Source organism: Bombus affinis, chromosome 4 (genome assembly GCF_024516045.1).
Source record: "Bombus affinis isolate iyBomAffi1 chromosome 4, iyBomAffi1.2, whole genome shotgun sequence".
NCBI lineage: Eukaryota > Metazoa > Arthropoda > Insecta > Hymenoptera > Apidae > Bombus > Bombus affinis.
The window spans coordinates 5,050,824-5,077,640 of record NC_066347.1 but is presented as its reverse complement, the minus strand read 5'-3'; the positions used below and the strand labels follow the sequence as shown (position 1 = coordinate 5,077,640).

Here is a 26,817-nt window from a genome sequence, read left to right as displayed (position 1 = left end):
GTAATTCGCGTTCGCTACTCCGAAATATTACAATTTTTAGATGTATCTAGATAATACACGAAAATGATTAAACAATTTCAAAACATACATCGAATAAATATTTTTATACTTTTTATCACATACTGACGCAATCAAAATCAACGTATAAATCTATGTTCCAAAGGAACGTTATTCAAAATATATTAATCTTTTATTAAGATTAATGAATTTTATATTAATCTTGCATAAATCACTTCTTTAAAAGGTTTTCGTTTATCGCGTCGGTATTTACGCATCAAATACCTGTCAAACAGGATTAATAACTCACGGGAAATCCAATGATACACATCACGAACTATATTGCAACTAAAAAATGAGAAATCCGTGTTTCGAAATTACATACTTTTGCAAAATATATGTCACAGATATATTGAATTCCGTGATAGATTCATTCATTTATCGCCATTGTACGCATTTCAAAAAATGTTATAAAAATTGTATTTCAACGTTTTTATGAAAGATACACATTTATAAAAGGAATTTGTAGAGAAATTATTCTTTTACTAGATACACGTTACATGAAAGTAATAATACTTAACGTGTTCTTCTAAGATAGCATGCATCAATTTATTTAATTGTCTTTGAATATCTTATGACGTTGCACATTTTTTCAAGTATCTTTTTATCTGTACAAAACTTTACAATTTTTTAATTACTAGACTTGATTGCATGATTCAATCATATTACTCACGTTTATTAGTCACGAAGTTGATAATTTTACATACACACACATATACGTCGTGATAAAAAAATAAACAAAATCGTAAATTATAAACAATTACGAACTATAATTATTAGTCTCAACTGTCATTGGCAACATGAAATCTCAGAAGTCTACACCATGCGAGTTATCGCTAAACGTCAACATTATCAGAAAATAATTAATCATAGCAATCTGGATCAATCACGAAATCCATATATTGATACAACAGAAATCACCAATTTATCTAATCTTGAATCGAAGACGAATCGACGTTACATATTTTTAAAATACCACGTCGGAGTATATAAACTAATAGCTTGCATGAAATTTCATCTCAGTTTGCGAAAACCGAGCTGGTTAGAAACATGTTGGTGACAACGTTGACCCTTTTTACTCTTTTCGCCCTCTCCAATGGTGAGTAGTTGCTACTTTCACGCGTTTCGTTTCGTTAAAAAGATACATTTATTATAAAACTCTCTATTTGATAGAACATTAAGGTTTCGCGCTAAACGACACCAGAATTATATATACTACGATATTTTTCATAAAAACTGAAATTCGTATCTCAAATAACAATATTACAATATTTTACTTCGGGATATTTCAAACATTTCGTTTTACTTTGCTACAAAATTAACTTAATTCCTCTGTTAATCTCTTAATCTCGTGAAAATTTCAAAATCATGTAATTAGAACGTTCACTAAACGTTTCGGTTGAGAATTAATCCACGAGATTTGAAACGTATGAAGAAAATTAAAGAATTGTTTCTATCGCGACAGCATGTTCATTAGCGGCAATTTCCGTCATTAAATGTAGCTAATAAGCAGAGCAATCAGTGTCGACTGCATAATGAGCAGCGTTCCATCCACGATCACTAGATACTAATTATTGTGTACCACTATTATTTACATAGGTGGATTGGTGCCGAAATACGATCCAAGGATCGTAAATGGGGAGAACGTTAAAGAAGGAGAAATCCCATATCAAGTAAGTTATTTCAATAACGAAATATCGTTGCCTGTTAATTAAGACAAGAAAAGATTGAATCGAGAGAAAAAATCAATTTCTTAGAGAACCTAACAACCCTCTATCGAATCAATTCGTTCTTCTTCCTGTCATTTATCCTACTTCTTGAATATTGTTCAATTATCAGGATATTTCTTTTTATCCCTAGGTATCACTTCAAAACAAAGAATCTTCGTTCCACTTTTGCGGCGGCTCCGTTCTTAATGAAAATTACGTCATCACTGCAGCTCACTGTACCGTCCAGTAAGCATTCGAAAAATTTTAGTTTCGAACGTTAAATTTTCACGAGTAATTACGAAGCATATACGCAAATGACAATATCAGTTAATTCGAAAAAACCATCGATGAATTCATAATGGTTTGACAATTTACAAGAAAATTCCTTACACAAGTGCGAATCTTATGCATCGTCATTATATGGAAAAAGTTGAAATATAAGTTAATCGTTATTGATTTTCTCACCTACGTAATTAACGCTATCAATATTTTTTGAATATCCAAAGAAGTGATAAGCAAAAAGATAATTTCGATATGGAGTCGGCTAACGACATATTCAATTTTAAAACTGCTCTTTGACGAAACGGCAACAAGAATTTTCCATTTGTGGCCTTCAAATAAAAAAACTCATCTTCTTTTTTTTCGAAGGAAATCACCAAAAGAAATCAAGGTTGTAGCAGGCACGATTAATCTCGCAAAAGGAGGTTCCGAACACTTGGTTGAGAAAATCATCATTCACGAAAACTATGCTGCTTCAGATTCTTGGAAAAACGATATTTCATTGATCAAGGTATGCTCTCAAGCACTGATTTTCCTAAGTTAATAGTATCAAGCGGTACAGATATTCTTATTTCGTTATGGTTTATTTGTTACAGGTCAAGACACCATTCATAAAATCGAAGGTACTTTCTTTCGTTCCCCTTCCATCGCCAGATGATGTTATTAAGGCTAATGATGTGGCAACAGTTTCTGGATGGGGTAGACTTTGGGTAAGTTCTCCATCTTCTTGAAAAAAGTATTTTTAATATTTGATAAATACATTTAAATAGCTTTGAATGTCTTAAAATTTCTATCACGTTCTGTATAGTTGAAATATTAATTAACTGCAAATAACTTTGTATCATGTCTCATACTTATGTATTACAAATGTGCAACTGCAGCAAGGTGGTCCTACGACTGTTTTCCTGCAACGCGTAAACATCTTGATTGCTGATCAAGAATACTGTAGAGTGATGTACAGCAAACAACATCAAAACGTCTACGACTCGCATCTTTGTGCATACGACCCAAGTGCTCAAAAGGGATCATGCCACGTAAGTTACACATGGATTAAAATTATATTACATAACGATTATTTTATTTACGATTATAAATTGGCTTATTTAATCTCACATAGTTGCATTTATTCCGCTTTGTTTATCTTCTCGCGGAAACGACATAGACGATCTTTCTACGTGATTTCATTCGTATTGTATTTCCATAGAATACCCTTTTACACTGACTGACACTTTCGGTGTAATTAATTGTATGAATAATTTCAATCGTTCTTTGTAACGCTTCGTAAATTGTAATTTGTAATTATGATTGCGTGAAATCAACGTAAATTGTCTTTATTCAGGATTTCGCAGCAATTAACGGGGTTTCATGGTTTCGCTAAGATTGTTCTTGAAAACTTGATTCTTTCTTTTCTCATAGGGTGACTCTGGTGGCCCCTTGACCATCAAGGGAAAACTCGTTGGTCTCGTTTCTTGGGCAATGGGCTGTGCCCTCACTGACTACCCAACTGTCTACACCCGTGTGACGTCTCATCTTAATTGGATAGAAACACACGCTGTGTAAAGCCAGCAAGTGAAACGTGAACTGGAAGTCGAAGTAAAACACACAAGCACGAAATTCGAATATCTCTTTCCATACAGGCCAAGGTATCTTAACGTTTTAAGAACTGAAAATATTGTAACCTGCATTTAATACCGTATTTTGTACATTTAATTTTTAAATAAAATAAATCGTTTATTTGATGAATTAATATAAATTCTTTAAACCATACTTCTATAAATATTCATCTACGTATGTTTGTCCTAACAATCTTTTATTTTGCAATGTACATAAAAATATTAAATAACGTATTGGTATATTAAATATTTAAAGGGCAAAATTTCTTTTTCCGTTCCAATGTGTATAATAAAATGAAATAAAATTATCTATAATACAAAAACAAAAAATACATAATCTACTCGGTAAATAAACACACAATTAATCGTTTATTCGTATACATACTGGATTTTATCTGATATCGCGGTTATTAATAGGAATTCTTCGAACATTCGAATTTCTTGTAAAAAATAATTAAAGAAGATATGAATGAAATATCAATTATCTAATATTCTATCAGAGAAATTATGAAAGGAATTGGTGCTTCAAAAGTAACATGTATCGATGATTAAACTAGTTAGATTAATCTCAACTGAGAGCGAATGACAGATAACTATACTGACCTTAACTACAGTAAATACGGCTAACACATGGCTAATATACCGTAATCACGAATATCGCGCTAATCGAAACCTTCAAGTATCCATATTATCATGATATGATAGAATCTATCTTAATTTTCGTCCAAATTATTATATGACTATTTTTATTTATAATACAATAATAATAGAATCTCTGTTCCATTTCTCTTCTACAATAATAAATGAATCAAATTAAATTAATATTTAATAAAATTATCAATTGTTCTATAGCGAACGAACATACAGTAGCGGACAAAAGTTTAAGACGATGATTTGCAAACCGGATGACAAACTTCTTATACGCATATTGTTCTTCTATTCGGTTTGTCTCTTTGGAATAACATACCTGTATGTTTGAGCTTCGTAACCTCACACTGTCAGTTGGTAAATACAAACAATGTAGGAATTACAACAGTTAGTTACCGCTTGGCACTTGTAAACAGTGGACATTAGTTTAAGACGATCTGTGTAAAACGTATGAGTATAGTTTTTGAACATTTTTGATTCTGGAATGTTAGAATCATTGTTTAGTTTACTTTTTATTACTTAACACGTTCGTCGTCACGTCAGACATATCTATGTAACGGGTATACTTCTGTGGGTGCCCGTCACCAAAGTATGGGTGACGCTCTTCTTGCTCGAGTTAATTAAATATAGGATATTGTATATAGGATATATAACATGAAAATAAACACGTTATACCATACTTTTTATTAATTTATATTCTGGATAATATATTACATTATTCTATATCGCATGGTATTTGTTGAAACATTCCAAACACATTTGGAGTGATTTTGGACACTTCGAACAATAGTTATAGACTCCTTTATCAATACTCTCCTCACTTTTAAATATATTTTCACACTGTTTATAGAACATTTTGAGGATAAAAAAATCACTGATGTACGTCTCACAAGCATGCTTTTCGACTAAATGAAAGATCTGAGATATCTGCCATGAGATCCCTCGGAATACTCTAGCTGGAAAGCTTATCGCTTTTTCCATTTCAGAACTAAATAATATTTTTTTGCAATGAATCGAAAGCGATAAACAATGAATTCCCGCTTGACGCTCTATTTACATTCTGTGTACCGACGGTCGGATTTGGACTCCGCAGGAAACTTAGCCGAATCACGCTGGGCGACGAACATGTTAAAATTCATTTAGATAGGAACAGACTATGGGTAAATCAAAGAATTTGCTTGAAAACGAAAGGGGACAAATCGTAAGGCTGCGAAAGCAAAGTAAAACCTTCAATTAAATAGCAAATATAGTGAACAGGTCAGAAAAGGCTTGTAAGCAAGCTTGGTATACATTTTTAAAGGCAGGTATGTATTGCGATCAACCGAAAAACGGAAGACCACGGAAAACAACGCCGAAAATCGATCGTGGGATTCATCGATTGAGCGAAAAGGATCGTTTTCGTAGTGCAAATAATATTGCTGCGGAGATAAACTATAAAAAGATACACAAATTAATGCTAGAACTGTTAGGAGAAGATTAGAAGTCTTTAACTTAAGAGGACGAAAACCCCAAGAGAAACTATGGCTGAGTTCTAGGAATCGAAAAAGACGACTTGCATTTGCTAAAGCTCATAAGCATTGGACAAGTGATGATTGGCAAAAGGTATTGTTTTCAGGCAAATCGAAATTCAATCGCGTCTCTTCTGACGGGATACGGTATGTTAGATATTGAATTGGCGAAAGTTTGAAAACACAGTGCGTTTTAAAAACTCTTAAACATGATGGTAGAAACGTTATGGTGCGGGCGTATTTTTCTCGAGGCAGCCCTGGTCCGATATGTCGTATTAATGGAACTATGGACCGTTTTCAATACATGGACATACTCAAGAACACAATGTTGCTTTTTGCACGCAACAATATGAGTGATGATTTTATTTTTCAAAATGATAATGATCCGAAGCACACGGCTCGGATTGCGAAACAGTTTTTTGAAAAAGAAAATATTACCGTGCTGCCGTGGCCGTCGCAATCACCAGACATTAATCCAATCGAGAATTTGTGGAGCATCGTAAAAAAGACAGTACACGGTTATAAACCAAAAAATTTAAATGAATTTTACTCTATAATTGAAACAGCTTCAAGTAATATTACGGTAGATCAATGTAAAAAATTAATAGATTTTACGCCAAGAAGATGTACCGAAGTGATAAGAAATAACATATATTGAATAAAATACTGAATTTAAACAAAAATTGTGTATATTTTCTTACCCAAAATTAATATTTTTTCTGTAGTCTTAAACTTTTAACCGACGAAATATACAGATTTCGTTCCTTTTTTATAACTTAGCTACTGAGCAAAATATCAAAATGAAATTTTTTTTGTAAGTGTACAAACAAATGTCTAATTAGTTAATACCAAAAGTAGAATACTGTATTTATATTTTTTACAGAAAGTAAATCAATTATTTATTTCTTTCATTTCGTCTTAAACTTTTGTCTGCTACTGTACAAATTTATTTAAGAAACGTATTTTACTGATGTAATAGTGATCACTAAGTTTATTTGCTCCTTAAAATAGATTTGAAAGATTTTTTATTTGCTACGAAATTTTTTATCTATCCCGCATTTGAGCGAAATACACACTTTTCGGCGGTTACTGTTATTTATCAGCGAAAAGATGTACTTACTGATAATAATGTCACTGAAACTTATATATATTGAAAGGAGATATAACATATCGAAATGTTAATTAAAGATCGATTTATCAATTATTGATTATGTTTTTAAACTGGGTTTCACACATCACAATGGGTATATAAGGACAAACCAACCGATGATAGCGTATTCAATCATATTTCCCTGTATCGTTAAGAAACATGAATCCGGTGATACTTGGACTGGTACTTATATCTACAGCGTTAGCAAGTTCTAATGGTAAGTGGTAATACCAATAAGTCTTAATTGATATTTATAGATTTAAACCTCAACTAACTCGACTCAACTAACTACATTACGAAACCATTATTAGCCGATATATCAACTCACGACTTGGATCCTAGAATCGTGAATGGTGAGGATGCAGGCCCAAACGAATTTCTATACCAGGTACCGAAACTTATTCTTCACGCAAGAAAACCGAAAACTCAATCATCAAACAAACGAAATTGAATCGTATCGCGTTATTCGAATAAACTTCTTGTCAGATGAAAATTGAAACATTAAAGATCAGATAGACTAGACAAACGATAAAAAACTACGTTATAGAAAAATACTGTTTCTACCTTTATTATTATTCGTTTCTGTTATTCGAAGGCTTCGCTTCAAATGAACGGCCGTCATTTCTGCGGTGGATCGGTGCTTAACAAGTATTACGTTCTCACCGCTGCTCACTGCGTCTTTGAGTAAGTTTCGTAATTTCCTATCAAGTGGCATCTTCGAATATTGTAACATGATCAGCATTATAAGCCCTATAATACTGTTAACAGTGAACAACCTAACGAAGTCAAAGTTATCACCGGAACCAAGAACTTAAGCGGCTCTCCAACATTCGTGCATCAAGCTGTGAAGTTTATTGTTCACGCTAAATACGACTCTTCCAATAACTGGATCAACGACATAGCCTTGATCAAGGTATCTAAACATCAAATGACCAAATTTATAATAAAAGAAACAAGTATATGAAAAAATATAGAACACCTATAAATATTCATATAGAAATTTGCATTCATAAACTTATTGTTGGAAAGCACATTGCAATTCTATCTTGAAATCTTTTATTTCTTTGGCATTAGTCCACGATAGTTTTAATATTGATATAAAGAATTAATATAATTAATGTAATTTTTCGAACGTCGAATATATCGGAGAAATAATATTTGACGAGGAGATAAAATTTTAAATCATTGGTTATCGTTCCTCATTTTATAACCTAAGGTGCCTTATTTTTCTAGGTAAATAAGCCATTCGAGATCGGACCACAACTAAACTTCGTTCCTTTACCGCAAGCAAATCAAAATATTCCAGATAACTCACGCGCTATTGTATCGGGATGGGGTAGGATCAGAGTAAGTATTAATTTGTGTTAAATAAAACGCGTGAACAATAGCTCAAATATTGTTGCGAGTTACTCTAACTGACATAGCGTCACGATTTTACTCAAATATTCTATCGTACAGCAATATGGACCAATCTCGACAACATTGAAAAAAGCAACCATCTACATTACCAATCAGAATACTTGCAGGAATGTCTATAGAAAAATATATGACACGCAAATTTGCGCCAATGATCCCAAGACTGTGAAAGGAGCATGCAACGTAATTAATATTTTCTATTCTAATATTTAAAAAAATTCGTATTCAGTCGTTCGAAGACTACAAGGGAAGAACATGATAAATCACGTTTCTTATTCTTTGCACGAAAGCAATTTTAAGATTCACTGTGTCATCGATCAACATCATATTATCAAAATTGTTTGCATTTGCTTTTTGGATCTAAATATGTGTTCTTGTTAATTCTTTCAAAATTATTTAAATATTGGTTGCCATGATGTTACAACATCAAAGATATTAACATATTACTTGTCTTAATAATTACATACATTTTTAGCTTCCATAGAATATCACCAATTTATTAACTGTTTTTAAAAGACTTACATCTTTGAACCTAACAGAATATCTTCATTTTCAATTATGTCATATAGAAATTCTCTTGTTTAATCACAAAGCGGCATTAAAATCAGAAAGTCATCGTGTTCTTCTTCTGGTCTTCACATTTTATTCGTCATCTTTATGTTATAATTCATGACAATTACGACAATTAATTATACTTTCATAGGGTGACTCTGGTGGCCCTCTTACGGTTAGCGGAAAGATTGTCGGGATCGTATCATGGTCACAGGGATGTGGTCTTTCTAATTACCCCACTGTGTACACTCGCGTTCCTTCTTACATAGATTGGATTCAAGCAAACGCAGTTTAAAATAGAAAAAGATGAAAACTGTGCGACATAACACAAAGTTTACCGCTAATTGTTAATAGAGATGTATTGATAGCAGAACATTACTCACTATTCATTTGTCTTTATTATCAATTTATATTTTTAACCAATTATTCTATATAACGTGTTAAAGAGAAGAATAAAAGGATATAGTTCATCATAGGATAACATTTAAATCGCAACAGTATCTATAACAATGGATAATTAATTTTATGTATAAATTATAATAAAAGAACGCTATAAATTACCACACATTCTTGGTTATTGATATTCCATTTCAGCTCACAGCTCCAATTCGTATATGTCGAATAACAAAAGATATTCGAAATTTTCGCGAAATTTTTATTGACGGATGTTTTACGAACGTATCACTTACATTTGAGTTACGCTCAAACGTTCACTGTTCAGCATTTGCAACGACGTTTTGTTACAACACACGAACAAAACTTTCAAAACAAGCTAACTTTAATGCATGCTAAAAACGCTACACAGACAGTAGCAGGTATACTAAGCCCATTGAACTCAACGTGGATAATCCCAGATGCGAAATATGTAGCACTATTTAATTAGATTGCACACAATACAGACACTAGCAGGACCTAGTTCTACAGTATATAGACAATAATAGGCTTATCTGACATCATACAAAATAATACGAATCATTCAAATTCGATATAGATAATTCTAAACTCAACTGACTCAATGGTACCAAATCGAGCGGACAATTTTACTATTTTTTTTTTTTTTTTTTTTAACACTTTGACTGTGACTGCCACACCGAAATCACATGTTTCGCTCAGGACGCCACGGGAGTATTTTTATTATTCAAAGCATATAATGGCAAAATAATAATAAATTGATGATGTAAGACAACATTCTTCCCCAATGGACCGTTTATTTTATTGGTGATCACGGGTGACCATCGTGGCGCCTTGGTGACAATCAATAACGACATATTATAACAAGGCTTCGTTTATTTCAACAAACCATTCGCAATCGTTATTTCGTCGTAAGCAAAACGTGCAGAATATATTGTCGAAACGTGTAGAAGATATTAGTAATCAGTATTTATTCATTCTATATACAATAGTAAGATACGTGCACACTTCTAACTTCAATTATATGATTATAAAGCATCATTTACAATTATTTTCTAAGCTGTGTTTATAATAATATTCGTAGATCACCCCTCAAAGATATGGATGCAAACACAGTGTACCGTTAGATGCAAGATTTGTTCTTATTTTTTTTATTGATGTTCTAGTAAAAATGTTTAACTGTTCAATTGGGGCACTTTTTATTTCAAAGTATCTTCTATTTATCGGTTATATTCAAAATACCTTAACTGTCAATTTTCATACAATTTTTACAATTTTACAATTATATATTACAACATTTACAATTGTAATCACCAATGATCACCGTGGCGTCACAGGAGAAACCGTGGCCAGTCATATATGACCAACGTGGCAGTCAACGTGTTAATAGTCGCTTGAAAATATGCAAATGCATCTGAGTGACCATAAATTCAAATAACGCTATTAATCATTGAACAGTTTCGTTATCGAGAGATTTTCTTCCACTTTAAAGGAGATTAAAGAAAATCCACTTAATGTAGATTCATTGTCATCAATTCACACATCAATCGTAGCACAGATCTAATCTGAGACCTGATAACACAATATATAGAAATATCGTAGACCTTGAAGATTCACAAAATCTAACAAGAATCCACATAATCTGTAAAATTCTTGAAAACTTAACGTTGTTACCTCGTCTCGATTGAACTTACGTTTCCATGAACAAATCTATGTTGTTCGATTTTGAATAAAACAGCCGGTGGCATGCATTGATTTATCCATAAAATGGACGAAAAACGTATTAAGATCCGAAGGAGAGCTAATCCGTGTTGTTCGTGTGACATTGATAGTTGTTGTTAATAACTTCGTTTGATTTATGGCAGAGATTCATAGTTGTACTCATAACATTGGCGATAGATAGATACACGAGGTGACTGGTTTCTTGTGACACGAACGCGATCGCGCGAATAATCCGAACGTATTACGAGCACGTGAATTATGGCGTTATTGGATTTCACCGGCCTTGCATAAACACAAATGCGGAATCAGAATGCAATCGATGTTAGCTCAGCTGTCAATTTGATGAAAACATTTGGACACTGGACACGACTGTGATTGTAACGATGTATAAACTTAAAAATCATTGAATTGTTAATTACAGTTGATCAACGATAAATTGAAAGTAAGGGGAGTACAATATTATAAATATAGCTAACAATCTGAAAAGTCATTATAAATGTTAAATTGTAAAGGTTTGCACGCTGGAAAATTAACTTTCCTCTTGTAACTTTGCAACTCTCCTTTCTTCTGTAACAAATATTCCATTAAAACAAATTATTTTCATCTTGATCGTTCAATTTTAGGATCAAAAATAAAAAAAAATTCATTCAATCATTCTTTAATGACGTTATATATTGTATCGTGACTATCATGACAGGATCGTATAACGCGAAACTGCTCGAGGCTAGTTGCAGTAATGACTACCTGTGAAAAGGGAAAACTCATCTGCGAAACGAATTCGCCTCCTTTGCCTCTTTCGTTTACTCGGGGGTTCATTTTGGTGGCAAGGGTCAATAGATATTTGAACGAGGGAAACTTCTCGGTTTTCGTGATGTGCAATTGTATCTTACGTTGATATTCCATTGCGAAAGTGGTTTCGTATCGTTCCATCAACGTACATAAATATGTACATCCATACGTGTATATAAAAATTAATGAAAAATAAACGGAACACAAAGCAAAAATACAAATTCATAAATTCACGCGTATACCTGCACGTTTACGTAGTTGCATTCGAGTCATTGATTTAAATTTAAAGTAGAATTTATCGAGTGATCTGCGCTCCCTGGAAATTTTTCGATATATCAACCGATGGTGTTTAAATAAAGCGAATAACTGACAAGGAAAATTTTTCTTTCTCGTTAAAATCAATGTTTGGAAATATCCTGTTCGTGACGTTTATTAACGCACGAAAGATTACGAACAAACGACTTATTCAATCGAATATTACCGTTCGAATTCTGATTTTGATTTTGCGTTGAATATCCATGAGACAGGCAGTAAAACACGAAATAACGGGTCACTTAATACGGCGAAATCAATAACACCATGACGTTCATACGATGGTCTCATTTCCAATGCTACTTGTACGAATCGATGAATACATATGTTTCGTTCGAGTTTTAGGAAATTGAGAGAAAATCTAAACGAACTTGTAATGATTAATTTCACGGGATATTAAATGTCGAAAAATTTCTTGGACGACGACTAATTTTCAGAAAAAAAAATTTCCACGTTGAACATCGAACAAAGTTGAGGATCAAGAGAACACGATCTAACTTCCTTTGAAATTTCTTTACTTCCAAGCCGTTTAACGACTCTTAATAGGTTCGAAATAAGTTTGACAATGAATATAAATTTGCGAATATTTCGTTCGTAATTTGATTCTTAGGGGACAGGATTCCGTTCATGACGACGTCAAAGCGTTTCTTCTCTTCTTTTCTTTTCAATTTAGTTCTTAAACAGCAGAAAAGTTTCCTCAAAGCTTTCATTTAGGAAAAGAAACTAACTTCATTGTACATATATCGCAAGCTACCATGGTGCGCGACGCATTTCCATAAGTATCGTAAAATTTTCATTCATAATAGAAACCGGTGTACAGCGGCGGTGAAAAATGTTCGCGTGTCGAGAGAAGGAAAGCTGAGAGGAATATCATTGTATAAAGAAAAATTCCCACGAGAAATTCTATTGCGAGTAACGCAATGACTTCATGACACAAGCATGGCATGATGACAGACTTTCATAAATCTTTGTATTTTGGAGACACAACAAAAATTGAGGAACAATGGCACAAAAGACGCGCGAAAATAAACCTTTTCTTTGGGTACATAAAGAAATCTTTTGAACAAGAAACTCCTCTCTTTTCTATACGAAACGTTAACAAAAAAGATAAATGTGAAAATCATTAAACATTAATCAATTAATCTGTAACGACGTTTATGCTATCGAATGTACCATGAATGTATCGAATGTGATAAAAATAAAGACAAAGTATAAGAGAACGTAAATTATTTTGTTACTAAAAGGGGAAAACGGTTCTCCTCTCGCGTAAATATAATACTTGATTAAAAGCAGGACACGAGCACAGTGTTTGTTGTAAAAAGCACAAAGGATAGACCAAAGGAAAACCATAAAATGAAATTTGGGAATAGAATGTATAATAAGGCCGGCTCTTTGAGACACGGTCGAAAGGATTGCAACGTTGACAACTTCCGGGAAGTGGCTTACGAAATTTTGCGGCCACATTAAACATTGGTGTTTGATGGTGGACGCTTTAATCTCACAAACGAAATAATCGAGTCAGGCGTTATGAAGAAGGAACATCGTTCCTCTTGCAAATGGATCCTTTTGTACAACCACGAAATAGCTCTCAAGCTTTGAGACGTTTATTTTATGATGAATTTTTATGATACAATGTAAATTATGTAAATTCAGTAGGAAATTAATTATGAGAACCAGGATATCTAAATATTTCTATCGGGGTTGAAAAAAATGTCCGAAGCTGATATTTTTGTTTGACTTTTTTTTACAAGCTTATTTATTTAAAAAGTCATCTATGTTTTCTTAAATAGTATTATACAGCTATTTTTAAGTTTCATTTAATCTCGTAGCGTCATGGCCGATGTCAAGGTGATTTTAAAACAAGCGTTTAACCTATGCTTTTAGCTCATGATTAAGAAATCTGGATTTGATTAATCAGTATTACATACCAATCATCATTCAAATGAAATACTAACCCACGTTAATGCTTCCATTATCATAACTACGAGTAGAATTGTTTTCTTCGTTCTTCCAATACGATAACTGCATATGCATTTTATTCCTATTTAGTTTATGTAAATATTAAAAATGACTCTTAAATTAGGGCTTCAATCAATCTAAAGTTTCTTTCGACATTAGTTCAAGCTCAATATTTTTTAATACACCGTGAATACGAGAAGAAAAGATCTAACAGCGCGATCTGAGAAGCAAGTTTTATATAAAAAGGTAAATATGTACAATTGGTACATTCGCAAACATCTGTGAGAAAATGTGTCGTCGGAGTATCAAAGAGTATGGAAACATAATAATTCGCAGGTTGCGCATACGCAAGGGAATATCGTGGCAACCAAAGCATTTACAAACGTTGCAAGCGACAAAGAATGCAATTACAATAACTTAAAAAATGTATATGCAGCAAGGTGTATTGATTATTCTTGAAGATTCTAGTCGACGATGTACGTCCAATCGCATTTACATTACTAATGAAATTTCATTCCTGTTTTCTATTCTTACACGTGGCAATACGGAAGATTTCGTTGGCGTGGTGTTTCGCGTTTCGTTGAACATATTCTCAAACTACTTATTTAACACATAGAAAGTTGCTTGGTGCCGAGAAAAGAAAGGAACACGACGGTAATTGGCTGAAACTGGGCCAGTTCCCAAGGAATCGATTTCCTTGTGAAAATGAAGAAATCTCTCTTCCACTTTTCATTATCTCCAACTCAAATTCAACCACCTTCTTTTAGTCGATTTTCCAACCAACGTAGGGATTAATCAAACAGATCAAACTGTATGAAATATTCAGACGTTGATACTCTCTTTTACTTGATCTATCGCGTAATCGTTCTACAAATTTATTTTCGCCTATCTTCAAAATGAAGAGAATAAGGAAGAGCGCGGTAAGTCATATTTTTCATTTCTCAGTACATTGCCAAATGATCCCACGTTATAAAAAAATATATATTTATCCTCTCTCTTTGTAACTTATAACATTAATATGTCTTAGAAGTTATACGTTTAACTTCTACGAAACTTCGTCGACTTATTTTTCGACCTAACGAATTATTTCACTTGTAGCTACTTTATTTATTATGTCAATCGTAAAGTAACATTAAAATGGAAAGATTAACAAAGATAGGAGAATTCTAATTCAGTGATAAGGTTTCGTGAGTAAACGAGAAATATACATTTTAAATAAAAGAATTTTATGAAAATCTTGTCAGTATAATATTATGTAATTCGCGTAATTATTTTGCAATTATGATATTTAATATATATATATATATAAATTTCAATTTTTAAATTAGATATCAAATAATTAACAGCGTCGGATTCCTTTCGTGTTAATTACTTGCCTCATTAAACGTCATTTTTCAACGCGAAACACAATTCACGTGTGCGCTTCGTTATCGTGACGTAGCATTGTACGAAATTCATTAAGTTCTTCCTTGCACGCAGTAATTAATTAAGATAGGGCATCCATGTCGTTAGTTGAACTGGCAGAAAGCACCTTGCCACGCCATGGCCCTAGCGTGAAAATAATCTAGTTACAATATTGCGATGAAATTACTGTCGTTGTTTGGCAAATAAATTAAAGTGGCATCATTTGTTTTCAGTGAAACAGGTTTCACCTCCCCCCCCCCCCCGGTCACCCTTTCAAAGAAAAATCGTTCGATCAGCTTGTACGTCGATTAATTGCAGATCCGATTGCAATAATCCATCATGCACTCCGTAACCATTTATTCTTTATACAACTGCACGATACGATAAAATTAAAACGAATTTTAATTTACAATAAAATTACAAAACCAATTATGAGACAATCATAAAACAAACAGTATAGCAAAAGGAAATTAAAAAGAATATTATACCTGTTGAGAATATTGCAAAGAAGGGAGAATGTTACGAAAATATTACAAATCTGAACACAGATATGTATTCTTTGTATATATAACTCTTTGTGAAATAAAAGAAATTTTTCGACGGCAATGCACGCACAAACTTTCAAGAAAATGTTTGTAAGCGGTTTTTTCCAAAGTGCAAAAGAAACTAATATTCGCTGCACAGTGTCGGTTAAAGCGTACGCTTTTACACAACTTAATTGCCGGGAAATCTCGTTGTCAAACTACGAGAGCAGAACTTCAACACAAAGGATTGCTCCAATTGGAGCTTGTCTCCAAAAGAAAAGAATACAATTACATTACAACGAACTTGAAAGGGGGAAATAAAAAGACGCACGGCTCTTCTCCTCGCGACGACGAAACCAGAACACTGACTCTTAGACGTGATTCTTAGGCGTTCCAATAAAATCAATACGAAATCTTCAATGTACCATAAAATCGTATTACGTTTTCGTTAAATCGTCCATTAGTAATAATTATAAGTAAAATATATTAGGTTGTCCGAAAAGTGTCTTTCTTTTACAGACACGTCTTTTATAACAACGCATCTTTATACAAACATGAAACCTAATCTGTCGAACGTGGTGATCTTTATTTTGATAGAACAAAATGGATCATATGTAATTCGATAAAATAATATAAAACGGAAAATGTTGTGCATCCATTATTTCCGTATAAGACGAAAGAAACTTTCCGGACGACCTAATATTTATTCGAATATGTTTAGATATCAAATAACTAAATTGATTTCTGGAAGTTAAAATAAGGAAAGATTATTAAGAATTTACTTAAGAACTTTTCAATTATTTAAACATTGTTCTTGCTTTCCATTACCAGAGAAAATAATTCACGCATCCATTATAAATGAGACATTCTATATATTAAGAGAAAAATCAAGAAACGAATATCGATTGTATTAAATTTCTATAATTAATTTCGCTAATATGCGCGCATATATAATAATTATAATAAAGCTGTGGGAGTTATTCGAATCTCTACACAGGGAGGAATAAATTTGAACAGCATTATAGCATTATATTTAGTATGAACACGTGGCGTGAGATGCATAAGAGACGCATTCTCTCAGCCACGGCTCATAAACCGTATCCGCGTTGCTGTACCAAAAATAATTAGGTTTATGAAACGAGCAAACGCGTAGGCTACAATTTATTATAGCCGATTTCTTTAGCTTCATTCTTTTCTTTTCACCCGGCATTCTTTCATTATAATATTAAATTGGAAGGACTCGCTCAGTCGTGAAACTGAATTCTTAAATAGAACAAAACGATTCAAAACGGTTCAAAGTATACACATTAACAGAGTTTGTCCGTACGAGTGAAATTTTTAGGAAATCGATATTAAATTTATACAAACTATTTCTATCAATGTCATAAGCTTATAAAGATACAAAAATGCAAATAATCAACTAGTACGAAAGTAATGCTTTTGATGTATTAACGATTATTTCTGATGTATAATTAATTTTCCTACGATAATATAATAATAACAGATATAGCATTTCATTATGCCAGCTTCTCAGTAATTCATTCCAGATATAAATTACGACGAATTATTGAAAACAACAAACAAACAAAGAACTATCATACGGTATATTGCATTTTCTTGATTGCACTGTGCATTTCAAACCGAGCATTATATTCGCTGCTAAAAAAGAGAAATTTCACATCGAAATTTTTATATAGAAACATAGAATTAATCGATAAATGTCTTTGATTTAACCGTTTCAAAAGTTTTGTCTGTAGAATCAATGGAGATTCTCTTTTTCCTCCGACACCATTGCAGTTGAATGGTTCGTTTCAGAATCTTGATGCACTTTCTGCAACGAAAAGTTAGATGGTATTTAAAAAGAGCACTTTGCCACCCAGAAATAAAGGGTACACGAATAATTATTCGATATTATTAACAGAGTGAACAGAGACCGCATCGTCTCGTTAAACGTGCTTCATATTCAAGTAGTCATTCACAAGGCATAAAAATTTTATTGTGAGTGTATTAACGCACACAAACGGCAGTTACCAGTAAACTGAAATTGGTTGCAAAGCTTCAACGATATATATGTAGTACATACAGACGGAAGAGTGCCATCCGCACCGGCGACGAGTACAAGTTTAATGCAAATGCTCGGCAAAGAAAGACGCGTTTTCTCTGTGCTTTATAAGATGAGTAACCGATTAATTCAAACGCGAATCTTTTCATCTCATAGAAGTCAGAATGAAATACGTAATAAGATACTTTCTAAAATAAATAAGAGATCTATGTATTTTGTACATAAATAAGTACTTCAATACTTAACTCATTCGCTTTGGTGAATCACTTGGAAAATAATTTTTTTACGGTGAAGACTTTCTGCATTTTTTGCGCCAAATATGAGAAATACGTTCTTTTTACTTTTCCTATATCAACGATTGCTTTAGTATTAATAATAATATCAACAATATCAAATTTCTAGTACTATCTTTGTCAATTTATCTGAATTTTTCTCGTACTAAATTTTCAAACGATTAAACACGATGTTTCAAAATATTATGCTATTAAATTTAAGTTAAGTCTGTAAAAGCATCTTCTATGAAAATAACAGAGTCGAGCAGAGATTCAGGTGACAATCCTTAAGCCTATAACGTGATATCGACTTTGCCAATAGCCGTTATAAAGGCAGCGTTCAGGTAGAACATACATTCCAACCACAGAAAACAGTGAAAACGAGGTAGGTACATATAATACATGAAAAAACAAAGATTCTCCAATAACCGTATAATCCGTCCTGTCACTTTTTTCCCATTCTCTACTTTCGCGAACGCCAATCGTGTTACCATACTTTATACTCCATAGTTGTTAAGCAATTTTTCAAACTTGAATACCTTCATCCGTGAAAAAGGGTGTTTTAATTTCTTTATGTCGAACGTTCCACATATAGTAATATTTATTTTTAAATAAAAATTCCTTCTATGTACATGATCCGTTGCAATGCAACTATCAAGTGATTCTCTACGTGACCTTTTGAAAAATGAATGATAGATATTTTTGAAAAAGTTAAAACAATAGATTTTTAAATAGTTGAAAATAATATTTATACGGTCTTAATTAAAAATTACTTCGTTTAACTATCCTTCATTTAAGTGGTACTAAATGTCGGACTAAATTCGGTTATACTACTGCAGCAGTTCCAGGTAAACATAAATCAAGATCTAATATGAACTCTACTAAATAACAGCATATACATAAATAAGTACTAATAGGATAGAAACTTTCCCTTTAAATTATTATTTTTAACACCTTAATTAGTTGCTTCAAATATATTTCAATGCATCGCACTATTGGTTTTGGATTCTAATTCTCAATAGAAACGAACGTATTAAAGTATTTCATATCTCAATGTGAGCAAGAAGGTACGTTACAAAAGCGTTCGATTCTGTTCGTTATTCAATATCGAATATGACGTCGCAAAAGTTTTCCGCCCACGTAACCGTGTAACCTGCATCCATCTCTTGCAGGAAATTTCGGCATCGTGGTATCACCACGCCGTGAAATCTATTTAAGAAACCTTCCTCCCGCTGGGTGGATATCATAAAAGCGACATGCTTCAACTGTTTCGTATTCACGAACTTGGTGTAACTCCATCTTGCTTCAATTTAAATTCTCTTTTCAGAGATAGAATCCCTAGAAGCGTCTTATCCGATATATAGCGTCGCAGGTGCAATCTTCATCGTATTCGCCTGAGGACACGTTTTGTACAGTAAAAGCAAAATAGTTTCTTTAATGTAGAATACTTTCGTCCGGTCGAACTCTTGAAACTGCTGACGAAAGAATTTTTATAGACGAAAATCCGATTTAAGCAACGGCGTGACAGAACTTGTATCTCGATATTCGATTTGATTAATATGGAGAAGCAATTTTTCAATAATATGTAATATATGTAGTATGCAATGTATAATGACGTATACACCTGTTGATAAGTATTAAGATACAATCATTATGAATTTATTAAAACTTTAAAGAATTATTCAATATTACCCGTATAATAGTAATCTCATTAATTTAATATGATAAAATGCCATTTTCTTTCCTTATATATATCCGATTATTCTATAAACGTATAATTAGCCAATATATAATTACTGCAATTTACTACGTTAATGCGATTCTTGCAAACAACTTCAATGAATAAGTACTATGTTGGATCGTAATTTTCCACGAATGAAAAGCTCTGATCAATTAATCGCTTTTTCGATAGTATATCCTAATAGTAACCTACTTTTAACTTAATACTTAACTTTTAATTTAATACTAGTGAATCTTAATACTTACAAAGAAACGTATATATATAATAATTCTGATAGATTTTCTGTGTCCTATTTTCCTTATTATATACGAATAGAACGCAGTAATACGCGAATAAAAAATCGTATACTACCATTGGCAGCGAAGCGTATACCGCGAGGACTCGTCTATACGCTAAGTGAAATACCATAGCAAACCCTGCTGCATTCAAAGCGCTCAAACTTAAAGCTGTTCCCAAAGTAGAACTCGTTGTCGCTCTACTGCCTTCTACAGAGCTCTCATACAAGTGAACTGGTCCGGGTTTTCATTTAATAAAGCTACTTCGGTTAACAAAGATTTCAGCTGTTTGGCCTGGTATCACGATTCGCAAACGTACGATGCAGCTTCAATACGATACTTCTAAATTGGCTCGTTAAACTTTAACGATAATTAACGTGAATGTATTTGAAACATTCGTTCGGCCTTGTAATGAATATTGAAGATTCGAAATAAACTATCGCATATTATAGAATTTTTTGATTAATGCGTGATTGTTTTAACGATTTAATCAACACGAAGTTAAAAGTTCGATATGAACAAAAGCATAGACATGTACCGTGATACTATAATAGCTCGTGTTCCGTGAATAACAATGGATATCTATTATGCGCATTCAAACAACTTCATTTCAATTCCACGTATCTGGAAACAAAAAAATTTACGCTATTGCGTTCATTATAAATGCAAGAAAGCATTTCCGCGTAGAAGAATAAAACATACGAATAATTGGGGTGAATTAACGTCACTCCCTCTCGTTTAAAAAATACTTCAAACCGTAGCAACCATTTAAAATAATAGTTTCGTTATGCATATCCAAGCGCATTCTGAGAAAGCACGAAACTTGCTCCACGTCTTTTCTCCGATATAACGTCTAAATAAAATGAAATAATACTTCAGACTTCTATTATCAAAAGAAGTCACACAGAGAAATATCTGTGATTCTATTATCACGAACATTAAATTAATTCGAAAAAAGATCGATATTCTAACTATTATCTAACAATAACCATAACGTCGTCATCCTAAGAACGCCAACGTGGGTCATTTAAATTTCATATCCCACCAACTAATTCATGCAGCATGTGAAAATTTACAAACTCATTAACGCTAGAACTAACTGTAAACGTGTATCTACGTAAATATACGAAAATTATAATAATTAACGCTGTACGATAAAAATAATCAATGATATGTTTATCTCTCTAAAAAATAACATTGATTTCTTCATAAATATAATTTTATTCACCCTTGATTACCTTATCAAACTACACGAACAACGTTACTTTTTAAACAAATCTTATTACCACACAGGAATGAAAATATTTTCCCTTCGTTTACTTATTTATTGCTATAAAATAAACATTCTTCGCTCATGATAAAGCTGACTTATAATTTCCGTCTGTCAAGGATTAACTCCGAAACGATTGAAATAAAATTTGGTATCTTACTCGTACCTCAAAGGTATATATTTGATACATTAGTTCTAGACTTAAAGGAATCGTAAAGCAGACTCACCTGTTTTCGCAGCGGAGTCGCGCACTCGTCCTTGCTCCTCTCGAACCGCTCAAACTTGAAGCTGTTGCTTCTGTAGAGTTCGTTGTCGCTTTGCTGCCTCCTGCAGAGCCGTCGCGTGAGTGCACGCGGTCTGCAGGGCGCACATTCGGTGGCGAGACCCCAATGCAGGTGCAGCATCGCGAGTTCCGCGGTACACCTGGCCATGGCGCAACCGGCGCGCCTCACGCGGCACTTAACACGCTTTATCCGTCCCTCGTGCTGTGGCTTATGGCTGCACGGTTGCGTGCCACTTCCACTGCAATCGCACGTGCGACGCGACCGGCGTTGCCTGACCGTGTGCGAGCATGGCTTTGCCTCCTCACTGCACTCGCACTCGCCGCCGCCTGTGTGAGTGCAGTTTATTCTTTCGGCGCACTCGCACGGCTGCTGCTGCTGTTGCTGTTGCTGCTGTTGGTTTGGCTGACTCGCTTGAGAAAAAGTGGGTGAAGAGGGTTGAACTGGCAGTCGATGCCGCGTACCACCGTTTCCTGCTGAGTGTCGACAAGGTCGTTCTGGACAGTCGCATCTGTGCAACATGCAACGAATGTGATATCGGATTAGACAAGAGTATCTTACGCTGGAAGAGGTTGGAATTGATGGAGGCGATGTTTATGCATTTAAAGCGTTAAAATATACAGAATGGACACGATATGCAAAAATGTATATCGGGTAATCAAGAAAGTTCTGCCGCTTCTCGTATAATGGGGAAGACCGATGCAAAAATATGGAAAAATATGGTTTTTTGGTACTAAAATAGTTACTTTTATTTTTGAACTTTTTTTGCTCTTAAAAAAGATGATTTATATATATTATTAAATCATTTTACATGCTTGTTCTTGGCCTGTTTTGCGAGGTAATTAAGAACGTTTTGTTGTCCTTATATACGCTGTTGTTGAAGGATTTTAGAAAGTTTACAAAGGACATTGATTTCGAGAAAAGATACAATTAATCTTTGGAGATTCTGAGATACGAAGATACCAATGAAGCTTTTAAAAAAAAATCAATATCCTGAGTAATTACCATTTAGTAAAATAGATTGCTAACTATAAACGGTGAAACTTGGATCTTGTGAATTTCTCGCGACTATGTGAAGCGACAAAGCTCTAATATTAGAGAACAGCGTACCATCTTCAAGGACATTAAATCCTGATATCAGCAATATTCTGGTACACCGTCAGAACAGGTTAAAGAAGTATAACTTCCAATAGAAATGCTCTTATGGTATGCTGTCTAAACTATTAAAATAGAATTTTATGAAAGCTCTAACTCCAAACAAGACTAATACACAGATCGCATCTATGAATGTGAAAATTACTTGTATTAAATTAAAAACTCTTTCATCGTCTTTCTCATCTCATCGTACTTCAATACGGAAACGTAGTTATTATACAATTCGGTTATTTACGATCAAAATCAAATTCTATGAATCAAATTCCACCTCCATAGAATGGAGGTAAGTGCCATTGACACCGTGACCTATATATTGATCTTTATACGACCATACGCATGAACGTGGCGCCATTTATTATTACTGAACTGTACGATCAGCATTCCTACAGATTTCTTTGAATGTAACTGACTTTAATTTTTCTTACTCGACTTTGACTAAATTCTACCGACGTTTCGGCTAATTTTACACCGTTCGAATCAAATTGTACCAAGATATATTATATCCTGCTGAATCCTGTTGGCTTTTAATGCTTTCTGTCATGTCCAGTCGATTCATACTAGCCTAGATAAGTCCTACCAAATGCTATTGGCTTTGCCTGTAATCACAGCTATGCTCTGCCAGATCCTGATGATATCTATTGCGACGTAGACATTTGATCGAGTGTTATCTGCTTCTAGTCGAATTTAAGGTCGTCTTCCTGTGTTCGATACAACTTTTGCTATAAAGATATAAATAAATATAAATATAAATATCCTTCGCTTAAACAGAAACAGTATTTGTTCGTATATGATTTGTTTTGATAAATTAAATAATGTGAGAAACGAAGAAAATAATGGAATAAGTTTGTTAACTTGCTTCTCGTTTCTCTGACATTCGAGAAAAGTTAGAAATATCGTGTTAAATGAATAAAGTTATTGTTAATTGGATAGAGTTAGTAGATCTGGATAAAGCAGTTCGCACAACGTTGATAAATCTTACATTGGAAACTATGAAACTACATTTGTACCTCATTACAACTTGCTTAATTACATGCCCGTGGCGATGCTGAAAACTATGTACGTACATGTTTAAACGATTTTCAGAAGGAGATTGTATTTATCCAGTTTATATTTGTATCTTATATTTTATTGTTATAATACTTGGTTGTATTGGAAGTTATTATTACGTTGATAGTCCTTACAATAGAAATGTATTATTATTAATTTGTTAAAAGACAATGAAATTCATCAAACTAAAATATATGAAATTTCTCTTCAAATGGTTTACGAGTAATTTTGAGAAACAAAGGGAAAAAAGAAATTGTGAAGGATAATCCGCAAACAATATAATAGCTTGTTATCTTTCATTTTTAGGATCATAATAAACTAAAATGACACGCTGAAACGTGCATTATTTAAAGACCATGCATAAGCAAAATTATTCAGAGCGATATATAAAAAAATTAAATCACAATTAAACCTAATGTTCTTTTTGAAATTTTAAACTTCAAACGTCACAAACGATTTATTAACAATTTACAAACGATATTCTGATAAATTGGTGTTAAGTGTCTCTTACTAAAGACTTCCTCGTATAAACCAGAAGTTAAATTAATAAAATATTTACCTTGAAAACTAATTAAAAGATACGATGGAAGCTATACAAAGTTACGTTCGTAAGACCAATGTTGATTGGTTTCAATATAAAACGTATTACTAAAACTTTATTGCTAAAATGTTTCAATCATATTTGACATTGACAAAAGCAAAGCAAATTTTAAATCATTAATACATTTCACTTTCTTGGCTCATAAAAAGGCACGCTTTTGCCCATCGATTTTTCACTTTAAAGGTTCTAACACGGAAATAAGAATACCTATGTAATTACTATTTCGAATATCATGAAACGTAATTCGCATCTTGATAACTATGCTATAAAATAAACATTGTCGACATCAACTATGTTTCCATACAATCATATTACGAAGAATCAAAAAAATAAAAGTAAATATTATGAATACGGACATGTACATTTAGACGTAGCACAGTGACAGTGTTTATTTTACGAAATAAAATATTCATATCTTAATAATTTATTCGTTTTAATTTGCGAATAAATGTGCATTCTATTTTCCAATGCTAGACACAAATATTAGTTATTAATTATAGGCAGATAGCATATATGTACTTCAATTATCGTTATAATATTACTCTAATAAATGTTATTATTAATCTATATGATGTATTTAATATATCAAAAATTCTATTACTATCCAATAAAATTATCTTGTATCTGTTTTTTAGCAAAAAGTTTCTGACAAAAGTTCCTTCTAATATAACATTACCGATCCTGTTTCGAAATAAATAGAGAAATATGAGATTGAAACTATTATGCACTTCTTGAACAACCTGTAGAATACGAACCTACAATGCAATAAGGTACGGTTTATGTATTTCTTCCTCGAAGCAGTCATTCGATCAGTCCATAACCTTACATTTATTTGGTATAATAAAATCACACGATGGTGATTCGACTCGTCAAACCTCTCCCCCTCTACTTTACTACGATGCATCGCGGAATCTCCTTGCTAACCTTTCCATTGTTAACCTTACCACAGTCTTCGAATTTTTGTATTCTAATTTCACCTTCGTTTCAATTTTATGTGTTAAGAAAATATTTTAAGAAGAACTTCAGCCTAACAATAGAATTGGAACGAAAAATTATATATATCAAATAACCATTCCTTCGTATTTTCATCAAACTTAAGAAACATTTTACAACAAGATAACACGATTCGATTGCGAACTACTCAAAGAAAATAGGATTAAGTAGACACATTACCCTGACTCTACAAAAGGATGCCAACTTCACTATATTCGCGCCGCAATGAGCCTCGTTTACGGCTTCGCAAATACGATCAGCACACGTTTACTTTGACCTTCGTCCCTTGCACCCCTTTAATTCATAATGCTCCGCAACGTGTACACAGCATACACTGTCGCGCCAAACATTGAACGGTAACGGAAAAAGAAGGAACGACAAATATCGAAGGTTATCGATAAAAATAGGCAATGACAGATGTTTATTTACCTTCGAATACGTCGAACAGCCGATGTACGTGGTACATGCGGACAAGGTTGCGATTCCGGTGGACAGTCACAGTTGCCAACCGCGGGTCGGGTACGACGAACTCTAATCAGTACCGGATGTACCGGACATGGCTGCACTTGACAACCACAGACGATCGTTTGCGGTCCACCGCGAGATTTTCGACCGCCTCCTCGTTTCGCGCGTTGGTCCACGTGCAGCTGACAAGGCTGCACAGGGCAACCACAGCGAGCTGTGGCACTGCGACGCCCGGCACCTTGTACACGTCTCCACACCCGCTCCATTCAACGACCGGCGTGCGACTAATAAATGCACGCCCCACACCACTCGACATTCTCGATTCGCTTCGGCTGTATTCGGCCAACTTCGACTCGCAACGTCACCCCCATTTTTCCCTAACCCTCACCATCAGGCATCGAGTCCTGACTCCTAGCGATGCGCGAGCATCGAACCTCCCCCTACACGTTATATTTCTTCGACGAACACGTGGAATAAATTCAGCGTGTATAACATGTAATATCTTTTTTTCAAAGTGTAAAGTGCAATGTTTCTTAACTGGTTTGAAGATAATTTTGGCTTATTTCGCGGACTGCTCGGTAAGATATTTTGTTTTTTGTATA

At 33.5% G+C, this 26,817-nt stretch overlaps 2 protein-coding genes across 4 annotated transcripts in view; one reads left to right on the top strand and one right to left on the bottom strand.

Moving 5' to 3' along the window:
* LOC126915883 (uncharacterized) overlaps positions 1 to 26,498 on the bottom strand; it is a 244,432-nt gene extending 217,934 nt beyond the window's left edge. The window contains exons 1-2 of the mRNA XM_050721009.1: positions 26,180 to 26,498; positions 21,901 to 22,465 (exon numbers count right to left, since the gene is read on the bottom strand). Coding sequence (XP_050576966.1) covers positions 21,901 to 22,465; positions 26,180 to 26,481 — 867 coding nt within the window. The 5' untranslated portion in view covers positions 26,482 to 26,498. The remainder of the gene's footprint in view (positions 1 to 21,900; positions 22,466 to 26,179) is intronic.
* LOC126915896 (chymotrypsin-2-like) lies at positions 1,018 to 9,322 on the top strand. 3 transcript variants are annotated; one of them, XM_050721035.1, is made up of 7 exons: positions 1,018 to 1,156; positions 1,657 to 1,730; positions 1,918 to 2,012; positions 2,415 to 2,556; positions 2,642 to 2,755; positions 2,927 to 3,079; positions 9,084 to 9,293. In XM_050721035.1, exons 1-7 carry the CDS (start codon positions 1,108 to 1,110, stop codon positions 9,225 to 9,227), a joined length of 771 nt encoding a protein of 256 aa, XP_050576992.1. In that variant the 5' UTR covers positions 1,018 to 1,107; the 3' UTR covers positions 9,228 to 9,293. The 3 variants fall into 3 exon arrangements, with proteins under 3 accessions (XP_050576992.1, XP_050576991.1, XP_050576993.1); XM_050721034.1 differs by lacking the exon at positions 9,084 to 9,293 and adding an exon at positions 3,462 to 3,788 and having other exon boundaries at positions 1,019 to 1,156; XM_050721036.1 differs by lacking the exons at positions 1,018 to 1,156; positions 1,657 to 1,730; positions 1,918 to 2,012; ... (1 more) ...; positions 2,642 to 2,755; positions 2,927 to 3,079 and adding exons at positions 7,058 to 7,181; positions 7,276 to 7,352; positions 7,560 to 7,648; ... (1 more) ...; positions 8,198 to 8,311; positions 8,423 to 8,563 and having other exon boundaries at positions 9,084 to 9,322.
* Positions 26,499 to 26,817: the final 319 nt, after the last annotated feature.